Source organism: Hyperolius riggenbachi, chromosome 2, assembly GCF_040937935.1.
Source record: "Hyperolius riggenbachi isolate aHypRig1 chromosome 2, aHypRig1.pri, whole genome shotgun sequence".
NCBI lineage: Eukaryota > Metazoa > Chordata > Amphibia > Anura > Hyperoliidae > Hyperolius > Hyperolius riggenbachi.
This window is the reverse complement of record NC_090647.1, coordinates 372,463,190-372,486,492: the sequence shown is the minus strand read 5'-3', so window position 1 is coordinate 372,486,492 and position 23,303 is coordinate 372,463,190. Positions and strand designations below refer to the sequence as shown.

The following is a 23,303-nucleotide window of genomic DNA, read 5'->3' as shown; positions in this document are numbered from 1 at the left end:
AGAAGCTCAGGCTTGAGCTTTGGTTGGGAAACGATCTGCATTGAATTCATGTTCTCAATATATCTGTGGAGGTTTCCTCCAGGCACTCCAGTTGCCTTCCACATATTGCTAAGGTAACTGGCTCTACCACAAAATTGGCCTTACGACTATGGTAGTGGCATTAAGCCATTGAAGGCATAAGATTGTGAGCTACTCTGAAGGACAGATACTAAAGGAGATGACAGCGCTATATAAATGGATCACAATAATAACAATATTGCAAGGGGAAATGGTGCAAAATCTTAAAGCTATATTCACACTCACGCCAGATGAACAACAGTGCATTCACAGCATACTGAGTGGATATGCTGTGCTCAGTCGCAGTGTCAGGCAAGATGATCACACTCGCCACTCCTGCCCCCATTCCAGTCCTCCATGCTGTTGGTGCCACGGCTGAACTTGGGGACAAGTTACAGTAGGCTCTGAGCCCTCCAGAAACATAGGGCTACCATTGGATAGACCAGTGGGAATACTAAGCAACAGGGGGGATTTTCACATTACAGCACAGCACATTATAGCACATACATTACAGCACAGCACATTATAGCACATACATTACAGCGCACAATACATTATAGCACAATGCATTACTATATATAACCATTCAATTAAAAATACACAACCATTCTAGACCACTAACAACAACAACAACAACAACACTTCCCAAATGTCTCCCCCTCCCCACCCCATTAGCAGCCACAATCTGGATGGCCTCCTTGATGAAGTAGCACCCGTCTACCATCCTGCTGCTCGCTGGGTTCTGTGCACCCCAGGATGCTCTGACAATCTTCAAAGCCATGATCGGCTGCGAGAACACAGACGGCAGATTGGATTGGTTGCAGCCCAGGGGAGTACTGGCCAAGCCACTGTATGTATGTATGTACGGACGGATGGACAGGAAGTACTGGAGGGGACCGGAGGATGCGCTCTCTTAGTTATGGCTGCGCTGCCCGTCTGTAGTGTTCAGTCAGACCTTTAGATCAGTGGCAGCCCGCAGGGTTATGAGAGACGTAATGTGCGATAATGCGCCTTGCACTTAAAATATAGGAAGGGACGTCACTCCCTATATTTTAAGTGTAAGGCGCATTATCGCACATTGTGTCTCATAACCCTGCGGGCTGCTGCTGATCTAAAGGTCTGACTGAACACTACAGGCGGGCACGGGAAGCGCAGCCATAACTAGAGAGCACATCCAATGGTCCCCTCCAGTACTTCCCTGCCCCCCCCCCCCCCCCAGTCAGTTATATGAGTCAGCAGCTCATATAACCACATGGCAGAACTGTGTATTAAATGCGGGCGGGCCTTGGATAGCACCCGGGCAAAGATTAAAAACAGCCGGGCGGTCCGCCCACCTAATTAGCCCTGGGGAGAACACTGTCGTTTTTCAAGCGTTTTGCAGGTGTTTTTATGCGTTTGCATTTTGTACGTGTTTTTCAATTGCGTTTATGCTAATCACTAGGAAGACAGCAGGAAGCGGAAATACATCACAAAACAATTAAAAAATAATTGCCTATAAAAACGCATGGAAACCGCATACCATTGCGTTCCCATTGACTTTCATTATGTGCGTTTTTGATGCATTTTTGATTATGCAACAAAACCTTTGTTTTTAAAAGCACGTTTGAAAACACATAGGAAGCGTTTTTTATATGGATTTTTTTTTCCTGCAGCCCATAAACTTCCATTAGTAACAAAAACACAGTGGTTTGCGCACGCTAGCGTTTGTGCTAAGTGTGCACCTAGCCTCAAACCTGATGTTTCTGCATAGAACAAGTGGTGGGGAGCAGTGAAAAAGACGGATGGGGTCTGGAACATATGGGGAACAATAAATAAGAATATATTTATTGTGTAGGTGTTTTAACATTGCTTTAAACTACTTTGTTCTTTTTGCAGGGTAATGCCATTTGAACACTTGCTCTCTTTAATTTCGAAATATCTATATCTATAGAGTGCTTTCAAAAGAAAAGGTGGTATAGCAGAGTGGCAAACATGCTCTGTACCAAATCCTCTAGCTTGGAAGAGCCTGGAGACGAGAGTGGGACTCATTGTATGAGGTGGCAGAGGTGATCCCAAACTAGAATCTGCACTGTTGGGCCCCCCTAGGGTGATGGTCCCCGTGTGAAATTAATCCAGACAGATCGCATGTTTTTTCCTTTCTGTCTCCTTTATGTGCCGTGTCTTGGATGATCTTTTGGAGTACCCGGATAAACAGTGGCTTCTAAGTGGAAAAGGACGCAATACAGAGGATCAGTACAGTAGAACGGTTCCGGGATTAAAATTTTTTAGGATTAATATACATTTTATGGGAAAGGGTAGCGCACTCTATAAAGAACTTTAAGCATTCTTGAATGTTATAGATTAACTGTCACATTGCTAAAAGAACATCAGCAGGACCACGAATTACATCTCCCTCCGAGTTGCGACAACTCGGAGGGGGAATAGTATTTACCGCCACCTCGGAGTTTAGAGGCAGTGGGGAAAGCAGTCATTCGGGTCTCCCCGCGCTGAACTGAGCGGCGCCAAAATAATATATACCCGTATTGCTAGGATTCCATAACTTTCTATTGCCTGCAACACTTTCTAAAGCCCACCCTACCTAACTTTTCTCTTCATCTGATTCTTGTTCTACTAACATACCATAAATATCAAGGGTTCCTTGGTCCCTCTTCTATAACAGCTCTTCACAATCCTGCCATCTCTTTCAAAATGATCTGTTACGTCCCTTCCATTACTGCCTTTTAGCATTCCCCTTTTTGCTTATTTTTTCCCTTGGTGGCTTTGATTGTCTCACAGTGATCTATCATCATCCTTTTATGGTCTTCATCCTTCTTGCAGTCAATATTAACTATCAATGTTTGTATAAGTCGGGCCTACACTTATTCAGCATACACACCAAGTAAAGAAAGATACTAAAAAGTAGTCTTATAACATCTCAAACTTAAAGGAGTTTGGGACAAGCAATTATAAGCATGTATTTGCCTGTTGGTGGCCGAATAGGTGTTTTAGAGTTAACCACTTGAGGACCGTGGGCTTTACCCCCCTTAAGGACCAGGCAATTTTTTTTCCCATTCAGACCACTGCAGCTTTCACGGTTTATTGCTCGCTCATACAACCTACCACCTAAATGAATTTTAGCTTCTTTTCTTGTCACTAATAAAGCTTTCTTTTGGTGCTATTTGATTGCTGCTGCAATTTTTACTTTTTATTATATTCATCAAAAAAGACATGAATTTTGGCAAAAAAAATTATTTTTTTAACTTTCTGTGCTGACATTTTTCAAATAAAGTAAAATTTCTGTATACATGCAGCGCGAAAAATGTGGACAAACATGTTTTTGATAAAAAAAAAAAACCATTCAGTGTATATTTATTGGTTTGGGTAAAAGTTATAGCGTTTACAAACTATGGTGCAAAAAGTGAATTTTCCCATTTTCAAACATCTATGACTTTTCTGACCCCCTGTCATGTTTCATGAGGGGCTAAAATTCCAGGATAGTATAAATACCCCCCAAATGACCCCATTTTGGAAAGAAGACATCCTAAAGTATTCACTGAGAGGCATAGTGAGTTCATAGAAGATATTATTTTTTGTCACAAGTAAGCGGAAAATAACACTTTGTGACAAAAAAAAAAAATTCCATTTCTTCTAACTTGCGACAAAAAAAAAAAAAAAAAAAAAAATGAAATCTGCCACGGACTCACCATGCCCCTCTCTGAATACCTTGAAGTGTCTACTTTCCAAAATGGGGTCATTTGTGGGGTGTGTTTACTGTCCTCGCATTTTGGGGGGTGCTAATTTGTAAGCACCCCTGTAAAGCCGACAGGTGCTCATTGGACTTTGGGCCCCTTAGCGCAGTTAGGCTGCAAAAAAGTGGCACACGTGGTATTGCCGTACTCGGTAGAAGTAGTATAATGTGTTTTGGGGTGTATTTTTACACATACCGATGCTGGGTGGGAGAAATCTCTGTAAATGACAATTTTTTCATTTTTTTTTTTACACACTATTGTCCATTTACAGAGAGATTTCTCCCACTTAGCATGGGTATGTGTAAAAATACACCCCAAAACACATTATACTACTTCTCCTGAGTACGGCGATACCACATGTGTGGCACTTTTTTGCACCCTAACTGCGCTAAGGGGCCCAAAGTCCAATGAGTACCTTTAGAATTTCACAAGACATTTTGAGAAATTTCGTTTCAAGACTACTCCTCACGGTTTAGGGCCCGTAAAATGCCAGGACAGTATAGGAACCCCACAAGTGACCCCATTTTAGAAAGAAGACACCCCAAGGTATTCCGTTAGGAGTACGGTGAGCTCATAGAAGATTTTATTTTTTGTCACAAGTTAGCGGAAAATGACACTTTGTGAAAAAAAACCAATAAAAATCAATTTCCGCTAACTTGTGACAAAAAAATAAAATCTTCTATGAACTCCTAATAAAATACCTTGGGGTGTCTTCTTTCTAGAATGGGGTCATTTGTAGGGTTCCTATACTGCCCTGGCATTTTAGGGGCCCTAAACCGTGAGGCGTAGTCTTGAAACAAAAATGACTTGTGAAATCCTAAAGGTACTCATTGGACTTTGGGCCCCTTAGCGTACTTAGGTTGTAAAAAAGTGCCACACATGTGGTACCGCCGTACTCAGGAGAAGTAGTATAATGTGTTTTGGGGTGTATTTTTACACATACCCATGCTGGGTGGGAGAAATATCTCTGTAAGGCCTGGTGCACACCAGAGGAGTTTTTCTGAGCGTATTGAGTTTTTAAATCTGCTGCTAATGTTATCCTATGTGTCTGTGCACACTGGAGCAATGAGGTTTTGTAAAAAGCCCCATAGCATTACATTGGGAAGAGCTTTTAGAGGTTTCAAAAGCTCTTCCCAATGTAATGCTATGGGGTTTTTTTACAAAACCTCATTGCTCCAGTGTGCACAGACACATAGGATAACATTAGCAGCAGATTTAAAAACTCAAAACGCTCAGAAAAACTCCTTTGGTGTGCACCAGGCCTAAATGACAATGGTTTCATTTTTTTTTTTTTTTACACACAATTGTCCATTTACAGAGATATTTCTCCCACCCAGCATGGGTATGTGTAAAAATACACCCCAAAACACATTATACTACTTTTCCCGAGTACGGCGGTACCACATGTGTGACACTTTTTTGTAGCCTAGGTGCGCTAAGGGGCCCAACGTCCTATTCACAGGTCATTTTGAGGCATTTGTTTTCTAGACTACTCCTCATGGTTTAGGGCCCCTAAAATGTCAGGGCAGTATAGGAACCCCACAAATGACCCCATTCTAGAAAGAAGACACCCAAAAGGTATTTCGTTAGGAGTATGGTGAGTTCATAGAAGATTTTATTTTTTGTCACAAGTTAGTGAAAAATGACACTTTGTGAAAAAACAACAATAAAAATCAATTTCCGCTAACTTTCGACAAAAAATAAAATCTTCTATGAACTCGTCATACACCTAACAGAATACCTTGGGGTGTCTTTTTTTCTAAAATGGGGTCACTTGTGGGGTTCCTATACCGCCCTGGCATTTTACGGGCCCAAAACCGTGAGTAGTCTGGAAACCAAATGTCTCAAAATGGCTGTTCAGGGGTATAAGCATCTGCAAATTTTGATGACAGGTGGTCTATGAGGGGGCGAATTTTGTGGAACCAGTTATAAGCAGGGTGGCCTTTTAGATGACAGGTTGTATTGGGCCTGATCTGATGGATATGAGTGCTAGGGGGGGTGACAGGAGGTGATTGATGGGTGTCTCAGGGTGTGGTTAGAGGGGAAAATAGATGCAATCAATGCACTGGGGAGGTGATCGGAAGGGGGTCTGAGGGGGATCTGAGGGTTTGGCCGAGTGATCAGGAGCCCACACGGGGCAAATTAGGGCCTGATCTGATGGGTAGCTGTGCTAGGGGGTGACAGGAGGTGATTGATGGGTGTCTCAAGGTGTGATTAGAGGGGGGAATAGATGCAAGCAATGCACTGGCGAGGTGATCAGGGCTGGGGTCTGAGGGTGTGGGCGGGTGACTGAGTGCCCTAGGGGCAGATAGGGGTCTAATCTGATAGGTAGCAGTGACAGGGGGTGATTGATGGGTAATTAGTGGGTGTTTAGGGTAGAGAACAGATGTAAACACTGCACTTGGGAGGTGATCGGATGTCGGATCTGCGGGCGATCTATTGGTGTGGGTGGGTGATCAGATTGCCCGCAAGGGTCAGGTTAAGGGCTGATTGATGGGTGGCAGTGACAGGGGGTGATTGATGGGTAATTGACAGGTAATCAGGGGGATAGATGCATACAGTACACAGGGGGGGGGGGTGTCTGGGGAGAATCTGGGGGGTGATCAGGAGGGGGCAGGGGGGGGGGGGGGGAAATAGCGTTGACAAATAGTGACAGGGAGTGATTGATGGGTGATTAGGGGGTTGATTGGGTGCAAACAGGGGTCTGGGGGGTGGGCAGGGGGGGGGGGGTCTGAGGGGTGCTGTGGGCGATCTGGGGCAGGGGGGGGGGGGAAATCAGTGTGCTTGGGTGCGACATAGGGTGGCTGCAGCCTGCCCTGGTGGTCCCTCGGACATTGGGACCACCAGGGCAGGAGGCAGCCTGTTTAATACACTTTGTAAACATTACAAAGTGTATTATACACTTTGTATGCGGCGATCCGGGTGCTAGTCACGAATGACGCGATCGCGCCGCCCATGTCCTTACAAGGACCGCCGCCATTTGTCAATACGGCGGTCCTTGCGGGGTCCAGTTCCCGGCCGCCAATTGTCTATACGGCGGTCGGGAAGTGGTTAAGGTGTAAGCATGGCCTTTGAGAAAACTATGGAGCAGAGTGAAAACTGAATTAGGGCCCTTGTCTACACTATTCTCTAGCATTCTAGGCAAAATTGCCTCAAAAACATTTAAAAGCCACAGAGGGCTGTCATCTTGACTGCATTATCTCTCTGTGGAATATATTTTATTCTGCTTTATATAGTCAATAGTGCCCAAGTGTTCAGTTTAGCGGATTTAAAACTTTGTATTACATCTACAGAAAACTCAAATGAAACTGCATTATACAGCATAATAAACCACAGAATTGAACATGGCAAATTATTGTTGCAATCAGAGTTATAACCTAATGTAAACACTTTATAAAAAAAAAAAAAAAAGTGGCAGGCAGAATACCTGGTTCCTGGCAGGGTTTAGGAGTCAAATGGCAGCTACCCCTGAAAAAAACGTGCAGTCCTGGCAAAAAACATCAGGATGGTAGGATCTGAGGGTCCCTCACCTGACCACTGATACACTGCTGTACACTTCTCCCTGTCACTCCCAAGCTACTGATTGGGTTTCCTGCACTCCAATGACAGGTATTGTAAAACATCTTCTGGGCTATGGCCAGCTGTTCTGTGCTACACAAGGACATTTAATTTATTTTGTGGAATAATAGTACTGTTCTAATTGCAAAATGTTTGACCCATTGCCTATGGAGTCTCTTGTGGACTTACTTTTTGGGAAGGGGATTTAGGTCACTCTCACTGCAAGATTCAATGTGTGAATTTATGATTCTGGTGACACTCTGTCGTATGGATGTACATTAATACATTATTTTGTGTGAATATCACTTCTGGTTATTGGAGTACAGCCTAGGCTTATTGCCTGTGACACAATGTCCATACAAAACTGATACTAAGAAATGAGCTATTTATTATGGAGTGACTCTGTTACAAGCATTATGGTAGCCACTAATGATCCAATCTTTTTCATCCAATCTTACCATTTCTATGTAATATAAGGTGCTACCTATAGTATCTATTCAATACATTTACTCAGTTTACTATTCTACTACATAGATTTGGTAAGATTGGATGAAAATGATTGGATCATTAGTGGCCACCCTTAGGCTTATCATGTGTCTAGAGAGATGAATTATAAATGAATATACAGAGAGACATTGGACTGCAAACACCAGGGAGCTTTTTTGCAGGTGTTTTCAGCTGATGAAGTGAATGTTACAAGTAACATCATTATTTTCAGTGATTAGATATTTAGTATATCTGCTCAGAAACTTTTACTTTCATATTATTGATGTACTAGTCATTTTAACCATAACTGTTTTTATAGATTTTGAATAACAATGATGCTGTATTTAAGACTTATCTGTGAACTGAACACACTTATAACACCCCCATTAATTTTCCTTGCAGATTTGGCTCTACAAATTGCTCGAAAATGAACTGCTGTGAAAATAACCAATAAAATTGCTTATTTTTTACAATATTCATTTATAGATTTAGTCAGTGTTTGCCTATTGTAAAGTATGTCCTCACCCTGATTTATATTCTGTAACTTATCACTGGTGGTGACATCTTTAGTTGCCAGTTGATCTGTACAGAATGTTAGTTACTGAGAGTTCTATGTACAGATGGAGATATTGCTTGCTCGGCAGCTGGATAATGTCGTTATTTCCCACAATGCAATGAGGTTCACAGGCAGCTAACTGTAAGGACCATGGTCATGACATCGCACTAAGGGAGGGGTTTCACCACAATATCAGCCATACAGACGTCCCTGATGAACTATTCCAGAAAAGGGGTATCAGCTACTGATTGGAATGAAGTTCAATCCTGGGTTAAAGTTGCTCTTTAAAGAGACACTGAAGCTAAAAAAAAATGATGATATTATGATTTGTATGTGTAGCACAGCTAAGAAATAAAACATTAAGATCAGATACATCAGTGTAATTGTTTCCAGTACAGGAAGAGTTGAGAAACTCCAGTTGTTATCTCTATGCAAACAAGCCATTAAGCTCTCCGACTAAGTTAAGCAGGCCATACACTGGCTCGATTCGCGGCCGTTTCGACAGCAGATTCGATCCTGGGATCGAATCTGCTGCCAATCGTTCGCGGTAAACGCAGCCGCCGATCCGATTTCCTCCCGAAATCGGATCGGTCCGTCGATCGCGCTGTGCGGGAAATTACCCTCGATCGCCCGCGGGTAAAGTGCGCGTCGCTAGCGGCGGCCGATCCGATCAAGTATACATTACCTGAGGCTAGCTCCCGGGCGTCTTCTCCGCGCTGCACGGCTCTGTTCCGGCTCCATCCATCCCGGCGCTTCCTGTGTCACTGCAGTGACCAGGAAGTTCAAATAGAGGGCGCTCTATTTGAACTTCCTGGTCACGGAGTAACACAGGAAGCGCCGGAGCCAGCATCAGGTAATGTATACGGGGGGGGGGGGGGGGGGGGGGGGGACAGGCGGCAGGAGCAGCTCAGCAGATGGCGAATCGGTTTCAGGCTGAAATCGATTCACAATCTGTTTGCAGTAAAGGCAGCCATACGATCCCTCTCTGATCAGATTCGATCAGATAGGGATCTGTCAGCTGGTCGATCTAATGGCACATCGACCAGTGTATGGCCACCTTTAGTCGTGGAGAGGGCCGTTATCTGACTTTTATTATCTCAACTGTTCTTGGACTATTTACTTTTCCTCTGCTAGAGGAGAGGTCATTACTTCACAGACTGCTCTGAAAGACTCATTTTGAATGCTGAGTGTTGTGTAATCTGCACATATTAGAGAATGATGCAATGTTAGAAAAAACACTATATACCTGAAAATAAAAGTATGAGAATATTTTCTTTGCTGCTAATCTTCTAGTAATTATTCATAGTACACAACCAATTCACTATATCATATATTTTTTTTTGCTTCAGTGTCTCTTTAAGGGCTTACTTCCACTATATCTGAATTTACACAATTTCTTGCACATACTAACTTGGATCAGCATGCATTATAATTAACTTATATAGGACAGTGGAATGAATATATAAATATATATATAAATGTGATCACAATAAATTTAACAATGTTTACCGAGAACTAAAATCAATCAATTGTAAGTGAAACCAAATTATTGTAAGTAAATTCAAAACTAAAAAGTTAAATATTGTAACTAAATGTGTTAGTTAAAAAACAGTAAACAGACTGCAGTACACAGACTGCAAAAAAAAAAAAAAAAAATTCACACATATTCAGTTTGCCAAAGGAACTTGGCGATTAAAAGTAACAAACCAACAAATCTCAGGCCATATAATGTGTGCAGAGAGAGCAAAGACCTCATCCTCGACATACATAAATGAGAATGCTTGTGAACTTGTTGCAGGCCATACATGGTCTTGACTGAAGCTGGCCAATCTCCTGGAAAAATTTGCTGTGCCAGAAAATGGACCAGAACTGCACTGTAATCTCTTCCCACCGTGGTTTGATACTGGCAAATAAACATTCCAAAAGTTCCTCCAGATCACTCTGCAGGTTACTTTGACAATCTTGGAGATGGCCTCCCTTCACAGGCAGAAAGCAGAATGTTGTGATGCGTAGGAATGTCCTATTGCAAAAAATCTGTGGGGAAACCACTAAGCAAAGCAAGCAAGCACTATATCTATAAAATTAGCACTCTGTAAAGGACATATTCAAAAAGGAAATCAGACAAACATAAAAGGTGGAACTGTATGAAAACAGTAAGTTCCACTTTTGCCATTACAAGACAGGACATTTATATTGCGTTTTTCTCCTGGCGGACTCAGTGCAATTGAGCTGCAGCTACTAGGACGCTCTCAAGAGGCAGTAGCAGTGTTAGGGAGTCTTGCATAAGGGGTCCTTACCGAAGGAGATTAATAGGTGCTGGTTTACTAAACAGCAAGAGCTGGGATTCAAATCCTGGTCTCCTGTGTCAGAGGCAGTGCACAAAGAAAAAAGTCAAACAGATTGCGGATTATGCAGGTCCATAAGTCACACTAAATGTTCCCAACAACCCATCTCCCTGAACGACACACTTCAGCTTCACACTCTCGAGGGGTTCTTTTGGAAAATTACTCACCCAGATACAGGTAAAGATACAGTTATAATCCACACTCTCAAATAACTCCCTCTGAAAATTATCCCCAGGGTAGTCGACCTCACCATAAATGATACAGTTCTACTTCTCAATGTCAAGAGGCTCTTTCTGAAAATTACTCAGAATTATCCTGCAAGTTGCCAAAATAACAAAAACCCTTAGTACTGCACAATGCAAATCCCAACAGAGCCTTTGGGCTTGCAAGTCCTAGCGTAATCTGAGAGATCCTTTACCGGATCTTTATATTATTATGACAACAATTAGGGCGTATAGCATAAATTCAACTATAGCTCCTGTATGTGACCAATAAGAAGCAAATAAAAAGCCTTTATTGGTTTGTATTACTTATACAAAGTTTAAAAAGCTTGGTTAAATGCCCTTTAATTTAAAGAGACTCCGTAACAAAAATTGCATCCTGTTTTTTATCATCCTACAAGTTCCAAAAGCTATTCTAATGTGTTCTGGCTTACTGCAGCACGTTCTACTATCACCATCTCTGTAATAAATCAACTTATCTCTCTCTTGTCAGACTTGTCGGCCTGTGTCTGGAAGGCTGCCAAGTTCTTCAGTGTTGTGGTTCTGTGATGCATCTCCCCCCTCCAGGCCCCTCTCTGCACACTACTGTGTGTTATTTAGATTAGTGCAGCTTCTCTCTGCTCTATTATCTTTTACAAGCTGGATAAATCCTCCTCTGAGCTGGCTGGGCTTTCACATACTGAGGAATTACATACAGGCAGAGCTGTCTGCACTCTGCAGGAAGAAACAGCCTGACACTTCAGTGGAAGATAGCTGCAGGGGGAAAGAAACACACACATCTCTTGAGATTCAAGAGGAAGGGTGTATACAGCCTGCTTGTGTATGAATGTATTTTCTATGTGTGGACATACTGTACATCAACCTACTTCCTGTTTTGGTGGCCATTTTGTTTGTTTATAAACAAACTTTTTAAAACGGTTTTTAACCACTTTTAATGCGGCGAGGAGTGGCAAAATTGTGACAGAGGGTAATAGGAGATGTCCCCTAACGCACTGGTTTGTTTACTTTTGTGCGATTTTAACAATACAGATTCTCTTTAAGTTTCAGGAAAGTAAAATAAAAAAAATAAAAAAAACACCTTTCGTAATAAATGTAAGGCCACTCCCCGAAAATGCTCTGTGACTTCTGTTTGCTATGTAATATGTTGGTATGATGTCATGCATCATACAGGCCTTGTATGGTTTTGGGATTATATTACCTTAGAGAACAAATGTCAAACACAAGGCCTGTGGGCCGAATACTATCTTCCTTGCCATTTTATGTGGCCCTCCAGAGAATTAAATATGGATTGTACGCTGACTTTCCAACCAGAGGAGTACACTGTTGACACGGTTTCTGGTTGAAACGTTCGTTTGAGCCGGGGTGCAGCAACCACCCACCGGACACCTCAGCAAAATGAACATAGGGCACAGCAGTACATTGTGTACATTGCTTCATCATTTTTAATAATCATATCTGCAGCCACAAAAGGCTCATATACTTATAGCAAAGCACATAAACACTCTTCTTTAATTTTTATGCGGTCATGTGCAAAGGCTAAATATTTAGAATGGAAAATCACAAATGATTTATCATTACTACTATAAAAATGCACTAAAGAAAAATGTGGAATGACCCATTCATGCCTCGGTGACATCACTGAAGTCAAACGAGCTCATAGGCTGGAGCTGGACGTATGTAGAAGTATCAAGTAGATGTTTAAAGTAGACTTTGTTTGTATAAAAAAACATTAACCGTAAATTTCAGGATACCAAGTTGAGCCCTTCTGTGTATTCAGCTTGGCTCTTTCACATGGATGGACAAAGAGGAGGAATGTCATGCCAGAAAGAGGTGTATACAAAGAATTTCCATAAACCCCAAAACTGTAGACATCAGCAGAAGGCCTGGTTCTCTAGATCCTGGGATTTCTCCAGACCTGAATGACTTTGCCAATCATTCCACTGAAAACCTGCAGGGGAGTAAGACTAGAACTCCAAGGAGACAGACAAATAGGATTGCAAAACTAATATCATATTATCCAAATCTGTCAAAACACATCATTTTAATTACAGCTCTCTAAATAGGAGATGAAATTCACAGAAAGCAACTTGACTGTTACAGTGTTTATACCTTCAAATTGGCTGAACAAAACATTTTCATACAGAGAATAAAAAATGAAGCATTTACTATGGCAACCCATCACATTCCTGTTTTCACTTCCAAATCTATATACTGTAATAAACACAATGGTAGAAGTTTTTTAGTACTATGGGCAAGTTCTCATGTCACATCTCCCTTTTAGTACGATTAAAGCAAGGGGAAAAGGGCATTTTCTGTCATTCCGCCTAATGACATTCCTAATTGATGTTAAAAATATTGTACAGAGTACGGTATTTTAATTTTGATCAACAAAGTGTACCATGAAAACATTACAGTAAAAATATTACCTGTTGTACTCTGCTCCTCTGAAGAGATTCAGTGGGTTACGCCACACTTTGCATTCTGGAAAGTTAAAAGAATAAAGAAAAATATTATTGGCAGCAAAGGCATACTTGCAGTTTTTGTAATAATATTTGAAATTTTATTGACAGTGCATTAAAAGTGTGTAGTCTAATCAGAATTGTTTTGGGGGTTGCCACACAGAAGGGACCGTGTTCTATCTAAGATATATTAAGTTATCCAGCCCCTGTTTAACAAGGACACCTGGGACACTCTACTACACAGCAAAGTGGAGCAACTCTCGACATCACAAAACAAATTTGATAACCTCTCTTTTCCTATCTGCCAATATGGCAATTGCAGAGCATTGGAAGAAACAAAATGTACTCTTTTCAGACGTTAAATCCAAAATTAATGTGTACCTAGTAAATGAGAAATGAACCAGAATACTTCTGGACACACATGCCAACCATGGATCAGGTAGAAATTCCCACAAATGGGGACCAAGCTAAAGTTGACTTTCAAACCAGAAGATTATTCCCCATGCTTCTTAAAGGAATTCTATCAAACTTTAACTATTTCTGTAAGCAGTATAAATCAATGTGCCAACAACAGTGAGTATGAGCACAGCATATATTTTTGCTGTGCAGCGTGTCAGTCTTTATCTAACTACTGTCGGCATCCCCTAATAAAACTGACGGCGACGGGGAATTGGGGCAGTCCATTATACAAGAGGGGAATCCTCTTGCTGTGTACAGCAATGCTTTATTCTATTCTGATTCTCCCCACACAGAATAGCAAGTTATGCAGCATGTGAGCCGGCTCATAATGTTACTGTGAGGAGCCTTTCCCCTTCTCGTCTACAGAGCAATGACGCACCCTCCTCCAGCTCATATGCTTACCAATGTGTAGCAACAAGTAATCACACAACGGCAGCTCAGCACGGAGTCTCCTTCAGACTAGGCATGAGAGAGGCTCCTCACGGTAACATTATGAGCCGGCTCACATGCTGCATAACTTCCTATTCTGTGTGGGGAGAATCAGAATAGAATAAAGCATTGCTGTACGCAGCAAGAGGATTCCCCTCTTGTATAATGGACTGCCCAAATTCCCCGTCGCCGTCAGTTTTATTAGGGGATGCCGACAGTAGATAGATAAAGACTATGACACGCTGCACAGCAAAAATATATGCTGTGCTCATACTCACTGTTGTTGGCACATTGATTTATACTGCTTACAGAAATAGTTAAAGTTTGATAGAATTCCTTTAATATCCATTATTTTCCTTCTTTCTTCCAGTCTCTTCTTTGCTTCCTATGCTCTGAGTATTTGGGAGACGTGAGCCTAAAGGTGGCTACAAACATACACAATACAATGTTTTACATTTCTTTTCAATTCTAGCATAAAAAAAACATTTTTCCAGTTGATTTTAACATATGAAAAATCTGACCAATGTATACAGATATGTAATTTTTTCCCAATTATGAATAAAAAAAATAGATAGAAAACTGTAAGAAAAATTGCTTGGGACCATAAATCAAGAAATTGGTACAATACAAAAAAATGAAAATCAGACAATATTAGGCTGACCCTTGATGTACTCCAGGATGCAGATCTTAACAAGAATAGATTGCTATTGTTCAGCCTTAATATTACAAAGGCATTTGACTCAGTCTCCTGGACATATTTAGAGTTGGTTCTGCCAAAAATTAGGTGAGGAGTTTTTTTTCTAAATGCATTTAAAGTGGACCAGAGCTGGTATAAATAAAACGTTTTATACATACCTGGGGCTTCTTCCAGCCCCATATGCACAGATCGCTCCCACGCCACCGTCCTCAGTCTTCCTGCAGCTCCAATACCAGGTCCCTGCACTTCAGTCAGTCGGAGCCAGTCTGATGTAAGTGAAGTGCGCTGTGTAAGAAATAGCGGAGATACCGCCGCTATGACAAGCGACATGGCGGCCATCTCCGCGGATCAGCATGCGGCCTCCGCCGCGCGGTTACACGTTCAAGTTATGCCTGGACCTTCCATTGCTCACAGGCTGAGGCCTACGCGCGCGCGAGCAGAGCGACAGGACCTTTATGTAGCTAAAAGGGGAGTCAGCTGATCCGACGGTCAGCTGACTCCAACTAGCTTCCGGATTGGCTGAGGGACTGGGGCGGCGCTGTGGAGCGTGGCTGGGTATATATAGAGCAGGCCTGTCAGTGCCTCCGCGTCTGCTGTTGCGAATGCTTGAGTGTGTTAACGCTCAGACCCTAGACAGTTCCCAAAGTGTGCTAGAACCAACCGGAGTTGGGGATCCACACTTAGTCAGATCTGTTGATAGCTTAAAGTACTAATTCGAATTGTATTATTTGTTATGACCTTCTGCTTCCTCTGACTATTCTTCTGATTATCGATTCTGTACCTTCGCCTATCTGATTCACGTTGCCAACATTGCCTGCCTCTGAGGTTGAATCAGCCTTTCGCTCCTGTACTGTATCTGTCCGCTTGTTGCCAAACTCTGCCTGTCTGACTACGCCACCCGCACCAGTGGGCTCTGCCACTGGTGAGGGGTTATAGTTCCTACACCATCACCTCAGGTGTAGGACACTATCATATACTAGTGATATTAGCACATTGGGTATCCTAGCCTGCAGTAATGTTAGTGCCACTAGGCGGCAGCAACAATAGTATCAACTACGCCTAGGCTACAAAACAGTCAATACCACCTATTCCCTCCAGGGGAACAGTGGTTAGCCTATCTGTGGTTCCTCTCCTTGTACTGTGCACCAAACACTACCAGTCTGCAGTACAGTCTGAATCACTTGCTCCACAGGTGATCAGCTGTACTGCATCCTTGTGTTTTCTCCTGGTGGGTTTACACATTACGTCTCTCGGCTGCAGTAAGGTCTGTCTCACTCGCCCATAAAGTGAACACCGGCTGCAGTCCAATTGGGGTCACCCGCTCCTCGGGTGGACCCTCTCTTCTGAGTACTCATACACGTTCTGCCATTGGCTGTCCAGTGTCAAGCTACAGTATACTAGTATTATTGGTGATTCTGCAGATCACCACATAATCAGGTATAGCATCTGTATTATTGGTGATACTGCAGATCACCAATAATCAGAATATTTCGTGTGCTGACACCCATCGTTACACGCTGTTTGTGTTTCTCTCCAGCAGGAAGACTGAAGACGGCGGCATGGGAGAAATCCTTGCATATGGGGCTGGAGGAAGCCCCAGGTATGTATACGTTTTATTTATACCAGCTCTGGTTTCCTTTAAGGTCTTACATAATGATCTATTCACTTGCATTGAAATTCCAGGGTATAATTCTGATCAGATTGGTTGGGTGGGGGAGACTCTTCCCGTTTTTATTTGCTATCACCATGGAACCACTATCAATATCCATTAGAAATAACCCAGATATTCATGGTTATGAACATGGAGATTTTGAGATCATCAGTTTATGCTGAAGATATTTTATTATTCCTTTCCCAACTGATGTCCTCTCTGCTAAATCGATTTGTACTTCTTAACCAATTTCATACTATTTCTGGTCTTTGGGTGAATTCAGCGAAATCAAAAGGCTATGCCTATAAAACTTGCCACGTCCGGCATTTAAATTGTTGGAGGCCAACTTTGACTTTAAAGAGACTCTGTAACAAATTTTTCAGCCTTAGTTCTTCTATCCTATAAGTTCCTATGCCTGTTCTAATGTGCTCTGGCTTACTGCAGCTTTTCCTAATTGCACTGTCTCTGTAATAAATCTTATCTACTTTCCTATGTCGTGTCTGTCGGGCTAAAGCTTGAGTGTGTGGAATGTGCAGGGCTGCTTGTGATCGGTTAGAAGCGATACACACCCTCTGCAGGCCCCCTGCACACTCTGTATGACACACACACTATGTTTATGTGAGCCTATTACAAGCTGGTTAGTTTGTTTGTAAACACTGCCTAAAACTGTTAATTACAAGCCAGGATTGCAGCAGGGAGTGGCAGAAACAGCACAGAGGGGCACAGGAGAAAATAAGAAATAGAATGGTATGCTTTTTAGTGTAAGAATATTAGAGTAGAGTACAGATTCTCTTTAAGTGGTGTAAGAAGAAAATGAAATATTTAGGCGTTTAACTCCTTCTTTTGCGGATCTATATCAGGGAAACTTACCCTCAGCCACTGTTAATGAATTATTTCAGGATTGGCCAAAGTATAAAATCTCTTGGTTAGGTAGAGTAGTTGCATGTAAAATGATCATTCTTCCTAAGTTGCTAATTTTTTTTTTTTATGGAGCCATTCCCATACTAGTGCCCAAATCATACTTTGATTACTTGCATAAAGCAATTAGGAAATTCCTCTGGTCTGGAGTGAGATCTAGACTAAATACTATTAAATACGATTAAACTCTTATGTGGAAAGGCGGGGTAGGATTACCGAATCTCTGGTATTATTATCTAGCGTCTAGGTTCTCTGAGATGGCAGACTGGCATTCATTTGACTTCTGTGCTCTGATAAGTGTGAGACCCATTCTGTTTCCCCCCTTTTCTGTCTATAATGGATCTTACACATCAGATCATCCCCGGGTAGTTCGTCTTAATAGAATTGTATAAGTTGAATTAGGCCTCAATTACCCCAATGTGCCTGTCTTTTTGGTCAATCCTAACTTTCCACCTGCTTTTTCTGACAAGACGTAGTTTTGCTTGGTGGGAAGAAAATTCCCTTTACACTGCCAATAGATTCTGGATTGCTGGCAAATTTAGATTTGGTAGAGATGCACCAGACTAAGATTTCATTACATTCAGCTCAAACATTTTTTCCTTTCTGTTTATTATTCCCCTCCCCCTATAACCCAGTGTTTAAATATATTTGTAATAACTACCCAAGGGGTGTAGGTCTTATTTCTACCGTATACCAGCATTTTATTAAGTTAAACACTTTTGAAAACAACGTCCTGCATGGTGGCCTGGGAGAAAGAGCTGGGTGAGGACTTTGCAAGGCCTGTGGGACAAGGCCTGTGATCATACTGCCAGGACTGCTAAGGGCACGATTTGTAAAGAAACAACATTTACACTGCTCTTCAGGTGGTATTATACCCCTGAGAGATTGAACAAAATGTTTCCTATTGAAAAGTGTGTCTTTGAAGTTTCTCGGGTTCCTTTCCTTGGTTTCATAATCTCGACTCAGGGGTTAGAGATGGACCCCAATAAGCTATCGGCCGTTTTAGAGTGGCCTCGTCCTGCCGGATTAAAATCCCTTCAACGCTTCTTGGGGTTTGCCAATTACTATGGACGGTTCATCAAGGGGTTCTCTTCAATAGTGGCCCCTCTTACTAATCTTACCAAGAAGGGAATGGACACCCACAATTGGTCATCAGAGGCTCTGTCTGCATTTGCCTCACTTAAACACCGGTTTTGCTCGGCCCCCATCTTGAAACGGGTAGATGTGTCTCTTCCTTTTTTGGTAGAGGTGGATGCTTCGGAGATTGGGGTGGGAGCTGTGCTTTTCCAGCGCTCTGGCTTACAGGGCAAGTTACATCCATGCGCTTACTTCTCCAGGAAGTTCTCTCCAGCTGAGAGAAACTATGATATAGGGAATCGGGAACTATTGGCCATCAAACTTGCATTTGAGGAATGGCGCCACTGGCTTGAGGGGGCTCAGCTCACGATCACAGTTTTTACGGACCGCAAAAATTTACAGTATATTGAGGGTGCTAAACGGCTTACACCTAGACAGGCCCGGTGGTCCCTATTTTTTACTCGGTTTGACTTCATTATTACGTTTAGACCAGGCAGTAAGAATATTAAAACAGACACTCTCTCAAGATGCTTTGAGCCGGAATCTGTGCAATCTTTTACCCCTGTGAGCATCCTCCCAGAAGGTCTAGTTGTGGCTTCTATAGGACTACAGGGTGATCAAGTTGCCAACACAGGGGCTCCTTTAGTGCATGGTGAAGAACAGGTGGTGGATTGGAAAGTTATTCCAGCAGACAGAGTTTGGGCTCTACCAATCAGGGCAAGGAGATTGAGGTCCCTCTCGCAGAGATATTCCCCTCCCACCCTATGATAGTTGGGGTAAACAGAAAAGGAGCAACTCAGGAAGCGTGTTCGGAGTTCACGCCTAGAGGGCGGGGGTACTGTAATAACTACAGCGGCGAGCGGTGCCGCCGCCGATGCAGCCGCCTCCTCGTTAGGGACCTGGGGGGTATCGGCTGCGGCGAACGCTTCTGCCACCGCAGCCACCTCGGTGCTCCTGCCCGTGTCCTCGGCGTGTAGGACACCGAGGACAGGGCTCTCTGCCGCTCATAGGGTCGCTGTCTTCCGCGGGCGCACGCATAGACAGGACCTTTATTCCAGGAGAAGAGGCGTCAGCTGACTGGCTGGTCGGCTGACGTCAGAGGAGACCCACGGCGCCCAGGATTGGCTGATGAGAGGAGGCCGTGCCAGTGAGGTCTCCTCTGCTTCATAAGCAGCCGGGCTGCATTGATACCTTGTCTGTCGTCGTGAGTACTTGCGTGTTAGCGCGCAGACCTTAGATAGCTACCCTGGTGTTGATGCTAAGGATTTCACACCAAGTTAGGAATATTGCTATTGTTATTGTATAGACTAGATCCGGGGTGTTGATACCAAGGACGTCACACCCAGACTAGGATTTACTATTGCATTGATCTCTGGTATTTGACTCTGGCTAGCACTCTGACTTTGTATCAGTCTTCTGATCTTGTACTTCTGCCCATCTGTTTTCCTGTTGCTGAACCTCTGCCTGATTACCGATTACTCTCTTGCCTCACGATTCTATACCGATACGTGTCTTCCTGTTGCTGAACCTCTGCCTGTTTATCGATTACTCTCTTGTCTCACGATTTTGTGTATACTTACCTCTCTGTTGCCAAACCTTGCCTGCCTGACCACTCTACTCACCAGTCGGCCCTCGCCACTGGTGAGGTACTGCTTACACCAGCTCCTCTGGTGGAACAGTTTTGTTAAATTGTTGTACAGCCCCAATTACCTGCTCTAATAGGGCATCTGCCATTAAGTTTGCATTTTGTCTCCTTGTCTGCTGTTCAGTCTGGGTCACCCGCCCCACGAGTGTCCTCGTGCCTGCAGTAGTATCTGAATCACCCGCTCCCCGGGAGATTCAGCCTCTTCGTTTATCACTCTCCAGCCTGCTGGAATTTGTACGCTAGTGCACGGTTAGTGTACTGTTAGTACTTCACCAGCTCCTCTGGTGAGGTCTGGCCCAGCTGGTAAAGTTACTGTTGCACCCAAGCACTTACACTTGCTAGGTGTCCAGAGGTTAGTCATACTTGTATTGGTGATTCTGCAGATCATTAATAATCGGGTATACGTCTGCATTGTTGGTGATACTGCAGATCACCAATAATCAGACACTCTCTGTGTGCAGACACCCATCATTACAGTTCAGGTACACTTTATGTTGGAATCCTCAGAAAGCCCAAAAGAGGGTCTCACTCTTTATTGCAGAACCAAATTCTGTGACAAAATCTACAGAGTTCCAGCACAATGCAGAAGAAATGACAGCCACACATCTGGAGGCTGTTCCCTTTTGAAGTTCTCAATCACAGACCTCAGCTCCCAGGGTAGCCCCATCAAGACTGTTCTCTGTAATGTCAGATCGAGAAATAACAAAACAGCAATCATACATGATTTATTTATTTATTTGTTGTATTTATAAAGCGCCAACATATTACGCAGCGCTGGACATTAATTTAGGTTACAGACAATATTTAGGGGTGACAAACAGCAATATGACAATACAGGAATACAAGAAAACCAGATCACACAGCACAGTATGAGTACAAGGTAATGCTTAGTCAGTCACTGGATGGGAGCATGGAGTTAGGCAAGTTAGGTTCACTCAAATGCATAGCATGGGTGCACAGTAATAGAGGTGCATGATCAGGTAGGACACAAAAGGAGTGAGGACCCTGCCCAAAGGCTTACAATCTAGAGGGAGAGGTATGGACACGAGAGGTAGGGGACCAGAGTTCGGCTGTGGGTTTAGAGCAATTGTGAGGGGTGGTAGGCAAGAGTGAAAAGGTGAGTTTTGAGGGCCTTCTTGAAGGTGTTGAAGGAGGGGGCTGCCCTAATGGGTGGAGGTAGGGAGTTCCATAGTGTCGGAGCGGCTCTTGAGAAGTCTTGGAGGCGTGCATGGGACTGGGTGATGCGGGGGACGGTCAGGCGAAGTTCATTGGAGGAGCGGAGTGAGCGGCTTGGTGTGTATCTCTGAGTAAGATCAGAAATGTAGGTTGGACAGGTTTTGTGGATGGATTTGTAGGTCAGACACAATATCTTTAATCTGATTCTGGACTGGATAGGAAGCCAGTGGAGGGATTCACGGAGGGGAGCCGCCCTGGTGGAGCGATGGGAGGAGTGGATAATTCTGGCAGCCGCATTCATGATGGACTGCAGTGGGGCTATTCGGGTCTTAGGGAGTCCAGACAGAAGGGCATTGCAGTAGTCGAGGCGGGAAATTATGAGGGCATGGATGAGGAGTTTGGTGGTGGCAGGGGTCAGGAAAGGGCGAATCTTACAGATGTTACGAAGGTGGAAGTTGCAGGACTTTGTGAGGTTTTGGATGTGGGGAGTGAAGGAGAGTGCGGAGTCCAGGGTGACACCCAGACAGCGGGCTTGAGAGGTAGGGTGAATAGTAGTGTGGTTAACAGTGACCTGCACATCTGGGAGGTCCAGGGATGACCGGGGTGGGAAGATCATAAATTCCGTTTTGTCTAGATTTAGTTTTAGGAACCTAGCGGACATCCAGGAGGAGATGGCAGATAGGCAGGAGGAGACCTTGTCCATGGTAGTGGTGGATATGTCAGGGGTGTGGAGATAGATTTGGGTGTCATCTGCATACAGATGATAGTTAAAACCCATGGAGGAGATAACCTTGCCAATGGAGGATGTGTATAGGGAGAACAGTAGGGGGCCAAGGACCGAGCCGTGGGGGACTCCCACTGAGAGGTGGTTGGGGGTGGACGAGGACTCATTGAAGGAGGTCGTGAAGGAGCGGTTGGAGAGGTAGGATGAAAGCCAGGTCAGGGCGAGATCGTGAATGCCCATGGATTGGAGGGACTGGAGGAGTAGGGGATGATCTACTGTATCAAAAGCTGCTGAAAGGTCAAGGAGGAGGAGAATGGTGTATTTACCTTCAGCTTTAGCTAAGGCAAGGTCATTGACCACTTTGGTGAGAGCCGTTTCGGTTGAGTGGGCAGGCCGAAATCCAGATTGCAGTGGGTCTAGTAGTGAGTTGGCATTGAGGTACTGGGTCAGGCGTTTGTGAACCAGACGCTCAAGGAGTTTTGAGGCGAAGGGGAGGAGGGAGATCGGGCGGTAGTTGGAGGGTAGCGAGGGGTCGAGGGAGGGTTTCTTGAGCAGAGGCAGTACAGTGGCCTGCTTGAAGTCTGAGGGGAAGGTGCCTGTGGATAGGGAGAGGTTAAACATGGTAGTGAGGACTGGGGCCAGATCCGTGAAGTGAGGCTGAAGTAGATCAGAAGGGATAGGGTCAAGGGGGGAGGTAGTGGTATGGGAAGTCTGCAGTAGGTGGTTGACCTCCTCAGTGGTAGTAGGAGTGAAGGAGGTGAGGGGAGGATAGGGTGGAGAAGGAGTAGGTTGTGAGCAGGTGGGAGGTGAAGATTGAAGATTGGATATTTCCTGACGGATGGAGACTATTTTGTTGGTGAAGTGGGTGGCTAAATCTGTGGCAGAGAGGGAGGAAACAGAAGGTGGGGGGGTGGGTTTAAGCAGGGAGTTGAAGGTGCTAAAAAGACGCTGGGGATTGGAAGCTTGTGCTCCGATGAGCTTGGTAAAGTATTCCTGCTTCGCATGAGCAAGGGCAGTGTGGAACTGCTGCAGGTTAGTCTTGTACTGTAGGAAATCCTGGTTTAGTCGAGTTTTCCGCCATTTTCGTTCAGTGGCGCGTGTTTCCCTCTGGAGGTTG

At 43.8% G+C, this 23,303-nt stretch overlaps 1 protein-coding gene across 3 annotated transcripts in view; it reads right to left on the bottom strand.

Moving 5' to 3' along the window:
* ST7L (suppression of tumorigenicity 7 like) overlaps nt 1-23,303 on the bottom strand; it is a 424,041-nt gene that overhangs the window by 324,638 nt on the left and 76,100 nt on the right. For all 3 annotated transcript variants that reach the window (XM_068269737.1, XM_068269735.1, XM_068269736.1), the window contains exon 4: nt 13,378-13,432. In XM_068269737.1, the coding sequence (XP_068125838.1) occupies nt 13,378-13,432 (55 nt within the window). The remainder of the gene's footprint in view (nt 1-13,377; nt 13,433-23,303) is intronic.